At 45.4% G+C, this 15,450-nt stretch overlaps 1 protein-coding gene across 1 annotated transcript in view; it reads left to right on the forward strand.

Moving 5' to 3' along the window:
- The window catches only part of SNTB1 (syntrophin beta 1), a 97,644-nt gene that overhangs the window by 71,886 nt on the left and 10,308 nt on the right, over window positions 1-15,450 (forward strand). Inside the window, exon 4 of the mRNA XM_035125375.2 lies at window positions 11,732-11,871. Coding sequence (XP_034981266.1) covers window positions 11,732-11,871 — 140 coding nt within the window. The remainder of the gene's footprint in view (window positions 1-11,731; window positions 11,872-15,450) is intronic.

The following is a 15,450-nucleotide window of genomic DNA, read 5'->3' on the forward strand; positions in this document are numbered from 1 at the left end:
CTCCCTCTGCCTGAAAGCGAGATGAGCCCCGCAACCCCATAGTCGCCTTTGACTGGACTTCACCGTCCATGGCTCCCTTTACCTTTTACCTATGGTGGAGGGCTTTTATGCATGCCTGTGCACTGCAATGCAAACCTAATGCTAAACTGTGAGCAAACTGAGCCTGAAAAACTTGCTTGCTAGAAAGTTGTAGGCATCTGCTTTGTGCTGAAGTTTGTAAGATTTCTGATTTCCAACCACAGCGCAGCAAGCCCTGGGCTGGAATCCCAGCACACAACAATGTTCTGCCTCTCTGCCATCTACCTCAATTTAAGGATTAGGAAAGAAAAGCAAACACGGCACTCCAACCCCACAAGCAAGGAGCAAGGAGCCTGAGCTGAAACCATCTGACGGCAGCAGGATGTTGGGCAACCGAAGGTTAGAATAAGCAGAGGGCCAGCCTGCCAAATGCCATTCTTGCCTGTGCATTGCTCACACTGGCCAATAAGGACCAAAGGAATGTTGCCTTCCCAAAAGCAGGGACCACAGCTTAAAAGCCTGGAGCAACAAATGAATATGCAGTCATACCTTGGTTTAAGTACGCCTCGGTTGGAGTATTTTCAGTTTAAGTACTCCGCGGACCCGTCTGGAATGGATTAATCCACTTTCCATTACTTTCAATGGGAAAGTTCATTTCAGGTTAAGTATGCTTCAGTTTAAGTACTCCACGGACCGTCTGGAACGGATTAATCCACTTTCCATTACTTTCAATGGGAAAGTTCGCTTCAGGTTAAGTACGCTTCAGGTTAAGTACAGACTTCCGGAACCAATTGTGTTTGTAAACCGAGGTACCACTGTAATGGGAAGCTCTCTGGCTCAGCTCCCTGTTTTCTTAAGCTATGGTAACTTTTGCACGGATACAGAAAGTGGGACACAGGACGGACGAACTTGGAAGGCAAGTTGAGCAGGATCCCTAGCCGTCGGTGAGACGAGGAAAGCTTTTCCTGTGCTCGGCTCAGCATAACTTCCAACAAAGGTGTCCAGAGTGTCATCCCGAGTTCTTTCCCAGCCTGCCCTGCAACTTGAATATTTAACCAGACGTACTACAAGGGCTTGGAATCTGGGACCTTTGACATCGCTGAGTTGTGGTCTCTCCCCATGAAGCCTATAGAAGTTGGGAGAGAGGGAAGAAATAGCACAGAACCTCCAAGCAGAAGGCATAATGGGGAGAGATGAAGGCAAAGGTGTTTAAAAATGGCCTGGGTATATTTTAGGAACAGCTAAGGAAGGAGCATGAGGTGAAAGAAGCCTTTGAAAGGAGCGCACCAAGTGATCCTGCCCTGAAAGAAAAAAGCTAGGGAACTTGAACATGGCGGCGGGGGAATGTAGAGGAAAGTACTAGATAGAAAAAACCCCTTGGAGGTCAATTGTCAGCGCCGGCCTTAAACATTTCACACACAAAGCAAAGAGTCAAGGAGCTGCTCCGTCCTCTTAACCCCCTACCATAGCTCTGGCATAGCTGCCAAGTTATCCCTTTTTTAAGGGATTTTCCCTCATGCTGAATAGGCTTCCTCGCGAGAAAAGGGAAAACTTGGCAGCTATGTAGCTCTGGATCAAAGCATGTTTTCTAATGAGGTCACAAGGCAGATTGGAGGAAGGAAGATCTTGCCCCCTTCCGGAAGGTTTTGCGTGGAATAAGAGCAGCCACCGGAATTGTGAGGCCAGAAATCGACTTGTTTGTCAGAAATCTCAGCCATATTTGCACATGTATTTGACCAAACTGCGGGAGGCAGTGGAAGACAGGAGTGCCTGGCGTGCTCTGGTCCATGGGGTCACGAAGAGTCGGACACGACTAAACAACTAAACAACAGCAACAACAGAATGTCTGGAATGAATATAGGGAACTTTTAGAACCCAAAATCCCCTGGTGGACCTCCCCCTTGGAGATGGTCTCAATGAGTAAAGATCCTAAAGGAGGAAAGTGGGTAACATACAAGGAATTAGTAGATAAGGTTAATGACCAATATGTATTAAAACCCTACCATCAAATAGAACAATACTGTCTGAGCTGGCTACATTATTGCCAGGTGTTAAGCATCTTCAATAAACACAAAGCGGTTGGATTTGTTGAAAATAGATCAAAATTACAGGAATTACTATTAGACAACCCCACAAAGTCTTTAGCAAAAATTTACAAACATTTACTTGAATGGGATATGAAAGATGAGATGACTAAACACGTAATGATAAGATGGGCGCAGGGTGTTGGAAGAACGATCTATAGCTCTCAGTGGGACAAATTGTGGGGGGAGGATATTAATTTCACGGCTTGTATGGGGATAAAAGAAAATATATGGAAAATGGTATTTAGGTGGCACTTGACACCGGCCAAATTAGCCAAGATATATAAAAAGGAATCTGATAGATGCTGGAAGTGTAAAGCAGAAGCAGGAGATTATCTTCACTGCTGGTGGAATTGTAGCAAAGTGAGTATATTTTGGAATAACGTTTACGAGAAATTAAAAAAAATGTTGAAGTGGACGTTTGAAAAAAAACCCGAGACCTTCCTCCTAAGCTTGCTACCTGAGAACACCCCCAAAGATAGGAGAAGTCTCCTCCTATACGCATGTGCAGCGGCAAGAATAGTACTAGCCAAAAACTGGAAAGGAGATAAAGTCCCATCACTTGAAGATTGGCATCTAAAATTGGTAGAATATATGAATTTAGCCAGAATAACGGCAATAATTAGGAAAACTTCTAAACAAAAATTAAAAACGGAATGGAGTTATGCAGTAGAGTATTTTCACAAAGAGGGATTAAGCTCAAAATGGGTGATATGCCTAGAATAGAAACAACAAGCTGCTAGATAAACATTTAAAGTAGGGAAGATGGAAATGAAATGAATAAAAATATGTGTATAATATATTTGAGAAACACATAATTATTAAAGAGAATCATTTCAAGGAAGAAACACAATGATTTAGGAATGGTGAAAGGAAACCGATCTCATTATCTGGAAGTTTCTTTTTATTGTGGGATATTTCCCCTCTCTTTTTTTTTCTTTTTTTTTCTTTTTTCTTTTTATGGTACTTCGAAATTGTACCTTCTTTTTTTTTTTCCTCTCTCTCTTTTTTTTTTTCTTCTTCTCTCTCCTTTGTGTTTTCTTTTTTGCATTTTGTATCTTGTATTTTGTATGCTTTGTGCTTTTGATTTGTCTGTCACCATCTTATCTTTTTGCTTTTTGATTTTGACTACTTTATGTAATTACTGCCATTTTATGAGTTATCACTTGTATGACTTTTAAAAGAAGAAATAAAGTTGTTTTTAAACTGGAAAAAAAAAAAAAAAAAAAAAAAAAACAGCAACAACCGTGCATGAGCAGTTTTGCATCTGCTTGCCCTGGAAGATACAAACTATGGCCTGTGGTTTAGCACTGCATCTAAACCCAGGGAACATGGTTTGACTCACAAGAAACCACAACCTGTAGACAAAGTCAGGACTTGGAGATCATGGTTTGCCTGGATGTCATGTTTAGCCAGGGATTGTGCTTTGTTTCCTCCCAGGATGAACTTAAAGGAGTTAGACCAGGCATCCCCAAACTTCGGCCCTCCAGATGTTTTGGACTACAATTCCCATCTTCCCCGATCACTGGTCCTGTTAGCTAGGGATCATGGGAGTTGTAGGCCAAAACATCTGGAGGGCCGCAGTTTGGGGATGCCTGAGTTAGACAACCCAGCAGTAAACCACTAACCATGGTTTGCCATGGTGTGCAAACTGGGCAGTTTTCAGAAGGGCAAAGCAAACCGCAACCCCTGTTTCGAATGTGATACCAAGGCAGGGATTATGGTTTATTACCTCCCAGCGTGAGCAACAAGGAGTCAAAGCTGCTCTGTAGCCACGTTCATGGTACAGTGTTAGCTATGGTTTACTGTGGTGTACAAACTTGGCCATTTTCAGAAGGTGGACGCAACACATACCAGGGGAAGCTGGAACATGAACCAAGGCTGAAGATTCACTGAGATTAAGTATAAACAGATATGTGCCTAGAGAAGCTATTGGAAGATTTCGTAGTTCAGCAAAGTATGGTTGGCTTTAAGCCCAATTCAGCCTCACTGACCTCAACAGGAAAAACTGGTCTTAGATTATTTAATTATCTTTATTTTTAATTATGGTTGCAAACTTTTTTAAAATTGGCTTATATATTTTAGTCATGTCTCTTCTATGGTTGTATACAGTGATGCCCCTCAAGACGATTTTAATTCGTTCCGTGGGTCAATTCGTTTTGCGAAAAATTCGTCTTGTGAATCACAGTTTCCCATAGGAATGCATTGAAATCTCTTTTTGTGCCCATAGGAACGCATTAATTAAATTTCAATGCATTCCCATGGGAAACCGCGATTCGCAAGATGAATTTTTCGCAAAATGAATTCGTCTTGCGAGTCACCATCAGATCACAAGACGCATTCATCTTGCGAAAAATTCGCCTTGCAGGGCATTCGTCTTGCGAGGTACCACTGTGTATGGTTGCAATTCATATTTTTTAAATAAATAAATATAAACATAAACATAAATATAAATAATATATATACAGTCGTACCTTGGTTGTCAAACGCCCCAAACTCAGAAGTGACTGTTCCGGTTTGCGAGCTATTTTTGGAAGCCGAACGTCCGATGGGGTTTCCGCAGCTTCTGATTGACTGCAGGAGCTTCCTGCAGCCAATCGGAAGCTGCAATTTGGTTTTCAAACGTTTTGGAAGTTGAACAGACTTCCGGAACGGATTCCATTCGACTTCCAAGGTACGACTGTAGATCTAAGCACAGTCCTTAAATGGTTTGTGGATCAGTCTGGGGTCCTCGTTTGCTTTCAGCTGAGACCAAAGTTTGGACCCATTTCATCAAGAGGAACATGCTTTGATTTTTGCAGACAAATCTAGCCATTCTTATCGCAGGCTTATCTTCGTGGGAAGGGGCTTTCTACAGTTGTTCTTTACTCCCCCAGCTGTTTTGCATTTGGTTACCCTCAGACTTTCCCAAAGGCCTAAAGAAACATCCAGCCTGAGCTACTCCTTACATGGTTCAAAAGTGCTTTTCACAGCTGCCTGGATGTTTTACTAGGGATAACCAGCAGCTCTGGGATGTGGTTTGGGATCATATCCAGAGGAATGAGAAAGTCCCCCACATATTTAAAATGCTATCTGATAATGGTTATGCACCTGTTACCTCAAACGATTCGTGACCAGCAAGTTGGCTCCGAAAGGAAAAAGGGAGATCTGACTCAGAGATTTCAGAGCGAGGAAAGGAAAAGGAGAATATCTGCCAATACCAGCAGTTTTATTTTTAAAGTATGTATATATGTATTTAACCTTACAGTTGTGCAGATGAGGACTGCTCGGTTTAATGGGCTGATTAATCAACGGGTAAAACTTTAGGAACAAGTTTTATTATCCTCATCATGATTATAGGCAGAATGAAAAAGAAGTTGGGAGATTATGGCAGACTAGTGTCATTCAGCCCGTTTAATAAATGGGCGCTAGAACATTCAGCCTTTTTCGGCGGTGGCGGCGCGTGGGGGGGGGCTGATCGGCCCCTCCCACATCCGCTGCTTCGTCGGAGCGCTCCGCTGAGCCCAGCTGGCCAGCGGGCGCCCAGGAGAAGGCTGCAATTCGGCCTCTTTTGGCGACGGCGGCGCGTGGGGGGGGCCGGCTGGCCTCTCCCACGGCCGCCGCTTCGTCGGGGCACTCCGCTGAGCCCAGGAGGGCAGCGGGCGCCCAGGAGAAGGCCGTGATTTGGCCTCTTTCTGCGGTGGCGGCAAAGGAAGCAGCCGCCTCCTCGCGCAGTGAGGCGCTTGTCCAGCTGGGAGCGGCGGTTGGCAGAGGGGTGGGGGGTGGGGAGAGCGCGCACGTGTGTGTGCGTGCAGTCTCTGCATCCAATCCCTGTGTCTGTGGGGCACATGCGCAGTAGCGCAAACCCAGGGACACAGGGAATACTGGACGCAGAGACACTTGCACTTTATTATATAGGATGAGTTACACGCAGAAGTTCCTAGTTTCAATCTTGCCATCTCAAGGTGGAGCTGAGAGAGACGGCTGCCCGAAACCCCAAAGATCTGCTGCCTTTGAGTGGTTTAAAAGAGGATTGACAGATTAGACAGAGGGAGTTATCCTATGCACAAGAAGCTGGTGTAAAGCAAGGCAATGTAAAGAGACAGCGGATTCAAACCCTGTTCAACAGTGGGGTTTGCTGCTCTGTCACAGCCTAGCCAACAAGCCTCTCCTTCATTGGAGGCATTTAAACAGAGGTCATATGGCCTTATGTTATGGATGCTTTAGTTGAGATTCCTGCATTGCAGGGGGTTGGACTAGATGACCCTTGTTGTCCCTTTCAACTCCACGATTCTATGATCCCCTGATTCTGTAAAATAGTGCTGTATGCCAGATTGCTAGGTCAAGTGTCCAAGCTGAATGGGCTTCAGATCCATCCTAAGGCCCACCTCCAAAACTCCCCATTTTAGGACTTACATCAGGGGTCGGCAACCTAAGGCTCACGGACCACATGCAGCCCTTGGGGGGCGTTTTAACCGGCCCATGAGCCGCCCGCTCGGCGAGTCCCCGTGCGCTGTGCTAAACCAGCGCGGTGCGGGAACTCGCTTTTGCGGCGCTGGAAATCTCATTGGCATAGATGCAGATGCCGGAAATTGCTGGACGCACAAGCTCACACGAACACGCAATCCAGCCCACAGAGGGATCTCCACTGGAGTGAACCGGCCCAGGCACGGTAAACCTTGCTGACCCCTGACTTACATCAACCTTGACTAAGCCAGAATGGGCAACAACAACAACAACAAATTATTATTTATACCCTGCCCATCTGGCTGGGTTTCCCTAACCACTCTGGGCGGTTCCCAACAGAATATTAAAAACACAATAAAACATCAAACATCAAAAATTTCTCTATACAGGGCTGCCTTCAGATGTCTTCTAAAAGTCAGGTAGTACTTTATTTCCTTGACCCCTGACGGGAGGGCATTCCACAGGGCGGGTGCCACTACCGAGAAGGCCCTCTGCCTGGTTCCCTGTAACCTCACTTCTCGCAGTGAGGGGACTGCCATAAGGCCCTCGGTGCTGGACCTCAGTGTCCGGGCAGAACGATGGGGGTGGAGATGCTCCTTCATGTATACTGGGCCAATATATGTTGGCTGGACCGGGTTTGGGTTTGGTTGAGCCAGGAATCAGCTGACTGAGCCAGAGATGGGCTGCATCCTATGCTGCTCATCTCTGTGGCTCTTGCCACAGGATAGCTCAGTTGGTAAGGCATGAGACTCTTAATCTCAGAGTTGTGGGTTCAAGACCCAGATTGGGGAAAAGATTCCAGCATTGCACAGGGTTGGACTAGATGACTCTCATGGTCCTTTCCAACTCTACAATTCTGTGATGGGTCCCCGCAGGCTAGCAATGGCTACTAACTCCGATGGCTGCGTTCTGTGTTCACTTTTGGAGGCAGCAATGTTTTATGAATCCCAGTTGCTTGGTAATGGTCGTGGGGGAGTTCTGTTCTGCTTGTGAGCTTCCCATTAGCATCTTGGTTGGTCATTAACGGGAAGATGAGCTCTGCTTGCAATCTGAAGCCAGTCATTGTAGATAGCATTGAACGAGATGGTCTGATGGTCTGACTCTGAACAAGGGCAGTTTCCTATGTTCCTAACGTTATCCGCGTGTCAGAGGAACACGGCTTTTCAGATCATGGAATACTGCAGCACTGTGTAGCAAAAATACGGAAAACACCCAGAGAACTCGAGAGCCAAGTTAAAAGCATTAAACTTTAGAGTCTCCATTGCAGATAGCATGTAATTTCCTAATAGGATTTTGGTTTAAAGATTGACAGCCTTAGCAATCTTCCATCGTTCAGTAATCTGGAGGAAATAATACTGCATTGCACTCCATCCGTTTGTGGTGTGCATATCTAATTTAAAACTCCACATAACTGTCAGGTAGAAGAAGATTAAAAATAAATAAAAAATCCTGCTGCTGCTACCTCACATAGACTTGAGTTATAACGTCGAGAGTATCTAGCATTTAGTTTGCAAGCAATGGTTTGTCTCAGATAATTGATTAAACCCAATAGGAACATAGAGGCCAATTTGGGGGTTGTGATCTTGTCATCTCTCATATGTCAAGCACCAGAGAGATCCTGACTCTCAGAGGTCTCCCCCAAAAACTCAGGAGGAAAAATACAGCAATAAAAAAGTTTATGTAGAAGATGCTGTGCTTCATTACAGCTGTGCAATGAGCTGCTGTGAGAGCCAGTGTGGTGTAGTGGTTAAGAGCGGTAGACTCGTAATCTGGGGAACCGGGTTCGCGTCTCCACTCCTCCACATGTAGCTGCTAGGTGACCTTGGGCTAGTCACACTTCTTTGAAGTCTCTCAGCCCCACCCACCTCACAGGGTGTCTGTTGTGGGGGAGGAGGGGAAAGGAGATTGTTAGCCGCTTTGAGACTCCTCGGGTAGTGATAAAGCGGGATATCAAATCCAAACTCTTCTTCTTCTGCTGCTGCTGCTGCCCTAGATGATGACAACAACAATTTTTTATTTATACCTGGCTGGGTTGCCCCAGCCACTCTGGGCAGCTCCTAGCAGAATAGTAAAAACATGATAAAACATTGAACATTAAAAACTTCCCTAAACAGGGCTGCCTTCAGATGTCTTCTAAAAGTCAGATAGTTGTTTATTTCCTTGACTTCTGAAGGGAGGGTGCCACTACCGAGAAGGCCCTTTGCCTGGTTCCCTGTAACTTCACTTCCTGCAGTGAGGGAACTAGCAGAAGAGGAGGACAGTGTTCGGGGGTGGAGACGCTCCTTCAGGTATACTGGGCCGAGGCTGTTTAGGGCTTTAAAGGTCAGCACCAACACTTTGAATTGTGCCCAGAAACAAACTGGGAGCCAATGTAGGTCTTTCAGGACCAGTGTTATATGGTCTCAGCGGCCACTTCCAGTCAACAGTCTAGCTGCCACATTCTGGATTAGTTGTAGTTTCTGAGTCACCTTCAAAGGTAACCCCATGCAGAGCGCATTGCAGTAGCCAAGCGAGAGATAACCAGAGCATGCACAGGCAGGTAGGGTCTCAGGCGGTATACCAGATGGAGCTGGCAGACAGCCACCTTGGACACAGAATTAATCTGGGCCTCCATGGACAGGTTTGAGTCCGAAATAACCCCAAGACTTCACCTAATGCAGACTTCCCTCCTACATATCCCACCCTATGCCTAATTTAATCTGAATCTCCACTTTGCTTCCTTGCTGCCATTGGTTTCCTCAACTTGCTGCCGTTTCATTCTCTTTTCTAGAGTGAACCTAGTCCTAGACAATCAGGGAATCCTAGACAATCAAGGATCATGTAGTGTTTTTATGAAGTCACGATGCTTTGTAGACAGTCTGGTCCGGCTACATGACAGTGCTGCTGCGGTTAAGTGAAGCTGGTTTAAGAGTGCTCAGCTTGGCGATCCAAACAAATTTGGACCACAACTTATTATCAATCAATCAATCAATCATTGCAATTATGCGTTTATCTGCTGCCGTCTTCCCTGAGCATTCAGACTCCTAGCACCAACATGGCCCCACAGCCAAGGCTGCATAATCTCCCCCCTTCCCCACCTTCAACTTGCACCTCTGGTTTTGTTAGGTACTTCCAGCAGTTCCTATTGTGCCCTGCGGGGATTTTTGTATGCCTTGGCAAATGCCCAGATCTGATAGCGACACAAGCCTGCATTGTAGTGTGCATTGGGATCAGGAAGAGATTAGCGCTGGAAATGTAGCCCTTCGCTTCTTTTCATTTCCCTCTTGAAATAATTCCCCCAGTATTGCCTCCTTCGTCTGTGGCTGGGGTCAGAGGTATAGTGCGGCCCAGTTTCCTGCCGCGTGGGATGTACCCAACATCCTGTGCTTACGGCTGTCTGCTCTAATCAGCTCCACCGCTGGAAATCGCCTTGGTTTCAGTGAGTTCACAAATGCAGCTCAGAGGGAGACAGGACACTGTAGAATAGATGTCGTGCGATGCGTTTCTGCATTGCAGGTTATTTTGCTTCGGCCAATCAGATTTCATTATTTTTGTATTCGGAATCGCCTCCTGCACTTGAATCAAGATTATCTACTTAAAAAAAATAAATGTGGACGTTGTCATTCATCAACCAGCAAGAAAAGAAATAAAAATACATAGCCTAATATATATCTTAACACCTGCCAAAATGGGGCCACCTCCACACTGTGCAGAGTATCCAAAGGGATTAGTTGCCTGGTAGTGTCAGAAACTCTTTTGTTTTGGTATGGTATGGTATGGTTTTGTTCACATACAGGAATATGGAAAGTCTCTACCCCCAGCCTTTTAAGCAGAGATGCCTCCTTATAGCAGCTTTAATTCTGCTGCCCCTATACTCTGAAATGTGAAAAGCGGAAATAAAATTTAATGCACTGGTTCAATTCTTTACCTGATGTGCTCACCTGAGTACCGTAGATCCCTTCATGAAGATGTTTATTAGGCACTTGTCCAGAATGTCAACTTTATTTTAAACCTAGGCTTTGTTTTCCGTTTTATATTGTTTATTCGAAAACATACTTTATTTTCCTATACGTTATAAAAGCAGTGCAAATTTGTTGAAAAGAAAACAACCCATTTTCTTTCAAACAGGAAAACGAAAGCAAAAAAATCAAAAATTCTCTTCTTTAAAAGTTTCTATTCGTAGCAGGTCTGTAAATCTAGTGAAAACGGATTTTTATATCATGAAAACTATTAGTCTTTATGAAACATGAGACTTCCCCAAAACCAACAAACCCTTTGCTTAAATCTCACAGACTGAATGCCTGGTGAAATTTTCAGCTTGCTGATACTGTGTAATTAGTTTAATAAAAAGGAATTATAATTGGAGTGGCCCTTTCCAATTAATGAAAAATACAGACTCTATACTTTCCAAAACAGGACTCTAATTTAATTATCGAATAGCTTCACAGTTTGAAAATATGCTTTTAAACCATTTGGCAAAGTCTAGATTGCGTAAGTCACTTGATTTAAGAACAAAATGTGTGTCCCGCAAGAAACCTGGAGTTTAGAAAGAAAAACATGGCAGCAATAGCTAATTTTTGAATGATTTGCCCCCCGGGGGGGGATATTTTCCTTAAATGTGGGATACATAGAGCAGTCAGAGGACAGTCCTCTAAATTGAAGGTCTTCCAGAGGATAGTCCTCTGAAGGCCACCTCCATTTGGAGGGCTGTCTGGTCAAGTCTGGTTTGAAGGTAAAGGATCAGAAGAAGAGAGCAGAGTCCTTGTAGCTGCCCATAGCAAACCTGTTGGGTTGCTGGAACTCAGTGGTAGAGAACATGCAGCTGGGGTTCTTCCCTGTCTGAAATACTGGAGACCTTCTGCCATTCAGGCTGGACAGTACTGGTCAGACTCAAGTCTAATGTAGCTTCCCTTGTTGTACCTAGACTGCAGACTGCATATGTCGACCGGTCTTCCCTATGTATTGAAATTATAGCAGTTACTTCTGGATTTACATCTACGCATACGACAACTTTACGCAAATCAGTGCACTCTTGGGGAGCTATGCATAAAAGAGAAGTGATTAAATCAATGAACTCATTGCCTTCCTGGCAGCATGTGCTTCTTGTCCTCCGTCCCCCCCACTCCAGACTAGCTGGCAATTGACTTCTTTCCTTTCCGCCATTTCACAGGCACCATTTCTTCTTCTTTCTCCCCCCCCCCCAGGTGCTGGGAGAGAACGAGAGGCATTGGAAAGCTGTGCTTGTTGTACTGACTGAGAAGGATCTCTTGATGTACGAGAGCATGCCACGGATCAAAGAGGCTTGGTTTGGTCCTCTTCATTCATACCCTCTGCTGGCCACCAGGTACCTTTGTTGATGTTTTGTCCCTGCTTCCATAACTAGCAACTGTGCGCTGACCTGAGCTGCTGAGTCATGTTCGCAGGCCGCTATCATCATCATCATCATCATCATCATCATTTTATTTATACCCAACCCATCTGGCTGGGTTTCCTCAGCCACTCTGGCCGGCTTCCAACAAAATATTTTTAAAAATACAATAAATCATCAGACATTAAAAACTTCCCTAAACAGATGTCTTCTAAAAGTCAGATAGCTAATGGTTGATAAGCTCTGGCATCACAGAGGGCAAGCCAGACATGTTTGATGTCACAGAGGACATAAATGCCTAACTTATATAGTTGAGTTTCTAACACTGCTTTGGACTACATTAGCGAGGCTGAGAGGGGGGTCGGATGGGTAGCCCCTGACCTCCATACACACTGCCCAGGCGTCCGCCCTGGGGAGCTCACTTTGGTGTGTCAGGGGGACTCCCTACAGGGATCCTCCCCCAGTGATCCTGACCCGCACTTCGCCCAGCGACAGCACAAGCAGCGAGTCAGGAGGAGGGAATGAGGAATGGAGCAGGGTGAAGAGGGCTCAGTGAGGTGTCTGAGCCCTGGCACTGCTCTGGTCAAGGGTCAGCGGATGGGGCACTCAGTGAGACATCGGAGCCCAGGCGCCACCCCAGCCAGCAAGAGGGGAAACCTCTCCTTCCAGCGCCCGAATTAAGGCGCACTCCCACATGTAGGGCGAAGGGGCGGCGTTTTGGGGTGCCCAGGCTTTTATGCTGGCCGAAAAAGCAGGCAGCAGCCATTGCCGGGTTCTGAATCGGACTAGGCGGTCATGTTTTCTGTTATCTCTGCACTGTAAATAGTATGCACAATAAAACTCTTAAAGACAGTGCGGACTGGAGCGTCTTTACTCAAGAGTAGCCGCAACAATCCCCCGACAGGTGCTTCTGGCACAGCAGTTTGACTTCACTCCTGGAGGCTCACTCCATTGTCTCTTGAGACATAGAGATGCCAACTCCCAGGGCCGATGGTCAGGGATGATGGGAGTTGTAGTCCAGCAACATTGGAAGGACACTTTGTTGGTGACTCTTAGACAAGGCTGATGGGTTTTGATGAGGCAGTAAAGTAAGGGCATAAGAAGAGCCTGCTGCATCAAGCCAGTGGTCCATCTTGTGCAGCACCTGTTCTCACCTTGGCCAACCAGATGCATTTGGGAAGCTCACAAGCAGGGCAGAAGCACAACAAACCTCTGCCCACCTGTGATTCCCAACTACTGGTATCTGGAGGCTACTTCTGTAGAGGTAGAGCACAGCTTCCTTTCTTAGGAAGGGTTCGGTATTCTGTTCTAAGGTGAATGAGAAACATTTGTCAAAGTGAAACCCTCTTCAAGTATTCTTAATTTGTCGTCTTCTTTGGCGATCACTCGGAGCCAACTTAGATTGTCTTCCATGAGCACGGTTTTAACAGTGAGTCCATAAGTGACTGTGGAGGCCAATTCTGGATCCACACGTCCTTTCACAGTGGGGACATAGGTATCCGGGTAGGAGTAGATCACGGTGTGGATTTGCCAAGAGTGCCTTCCTCTTAGCAGGTTTCTCCCTTGCGTCCCGAGTTTGAGTGTCTTCAAAGCCCGTGACACCTTTGGTAAAGGCTGTTCACCAATTGGAGCGCTCACAGGCCAGTGTTTCCCAGTTGTCGGTGTTTATACTACACTTTTTTAGATTCACCTTCAGAGAGTCTTTAAATTTCTTTTGTTGACCACCAGCATTATGCTTTTCATTTTTAAGTTCGGAATGGAGTAGTTGCTTTGGAAGATGATAATCGGGCATCTGCACAACATGACCAGTCCAATGAAGCTGATGTTGAAGGAAACTGGTGATCTTCCCAAGTGATGTGTAGATTTTTTCAGAGACACCCTTGATGGAATCTTTCAAGGAGTTGGAGGTGGTGTTTAATTTGTATCTGGGGGTGGAGGTGGAGCAAAGGCCTTCTGTGAACCATGAATGCATATATGGCGGTAAGCAGCAAGCTCTGCCTCCCTTTGTGCATGTCTTCAAATGCAGATCTGTGTGTATCCCAGTGCTTCACATGGCCAGGTACCCTGGAAAGGCAGTGTTCCCAGTTTCATGGAGCGGTGCATATCACCTGCATGACATCGTTGTGCATCGTATTTGCATACTTCTGCAGAGGCTGGCCCTGTGTGTCCCTTGTCAATGCAGAGGATTTTGCCTTGTGTCAAAACATTTTTTGTAGCTCATGATTCCACTGTTGGAAAAGAAGGAGAAGCAGAATTCTCTCCTGTTGCCGTCTCTGTGCACTTCATGATTTTATAAGCCTGTAAGATTTGCTTTCTTTGGCTGGTACTCCATGTGTGCCTTGCTTTTGGAACCGGAATTTTGCTCTTTGATTCTGTAACGTTTTAGTATGTAAATAAGTTCTGCTTGGGAGCGTTATAATTTATTATTGCTGCTCCATTTCTGGAATACTGCTGCCACCAAAGAGGCAGATCAGCCCTGGATATTGCCAAGCCCTCCAAAAACATTGCTGGTGTTGTATCATCCTTGTTTTTTGTTTTTTGTTTTTACTCCCGCTTCATGCTTCTTTCTGCTGCCAGCTGTTTCCACCAGAGATGCAAGCTTGCAGTAAGGAAGACAGTTTTCCATTGGGATAGGAGATAACAGAGGAACAGCTGGTTACCATAGAGCAGGCACTTCCAGCAGGTGGATCATGATCTACTGGTAGATCATGGGGTGTTCCTGGTAGATCTCTGGCCACTCAGTGATCTACTCCCCCCCCCAAAAAAAGCTCTACAATTTTGGCTTTCCTAAAAAAGCTCAGCAACTTTTGCTTCCTAGCAAAAAAGTGGGCCATCCAATTAAGTTCAACTATCAGACTGGGGATTCAGGATTCAACTTTTGATTATGTTCTGTGTATATCGCAATGCTCATTCAGTTCCATTCATTCATGTATTCAGTTCCATTCATTCATTTGCTCCCTTAAAAAAGCTCAACCAACTTGGCTTCCCCAAAAAAGCTCAACAACTTTGATCCATCCAACGACAATGGGTAGATCACTGCCAGTTTTTTTACACTGTCAGTAGATCACAGTCTATTGGGAGTTGGACGTCCCTGCCATAGAGTGTCAGGAAGTAAGAACAAGTAGATGGGTAAGGTGGGACAAAGGGAACATCACAAAGACCTGGCTTATGGCTTATGGGCACATTCTAAAGCAGACTTCCTCAACCTGGTACCCTAGAGGTTTTGGGCTGCAACTCCTATCAACAGGCCAGCTAGTAAGTTAAAAATAATGACTTCTGCAAAGCCACTTCAATTTTTTTTTCAGGCTGCTAGGGTAGGGGTTACACTGGGATGCTTGCCACCTTAGACATGTGAACCGCAAATGAATTAAAACATGCAGAAAAATTCAAGTAGGAACTTCAGCCAGTTGCTGGTTAGAATAATAGAACTGTAGAGTTGGAAGGTACCCCAAGGGTCATCTAGTCTAACCCCATGCAATGCAGGGAGCTCAGCTAAAGCATCCTGGACAGATGATTATCCAACCTCTGCATAAAAACCTCCAAGGAAGGAGAGTC

The sequence above is a fragment of the Zootoca vivipara genome, chromosome 8 (assembly GCF_963506605.1).
Source record: "Zootoca vivipara chromosome 8, rZooViv1.1, whole genome shotgun sequence".
NCBI classification, from domain to species: Eukaryota; Metazoa; Chordata; class Lepidosauria; order Squamata; family Lacertidae; genus Zootoca; species Zootoca vivipara.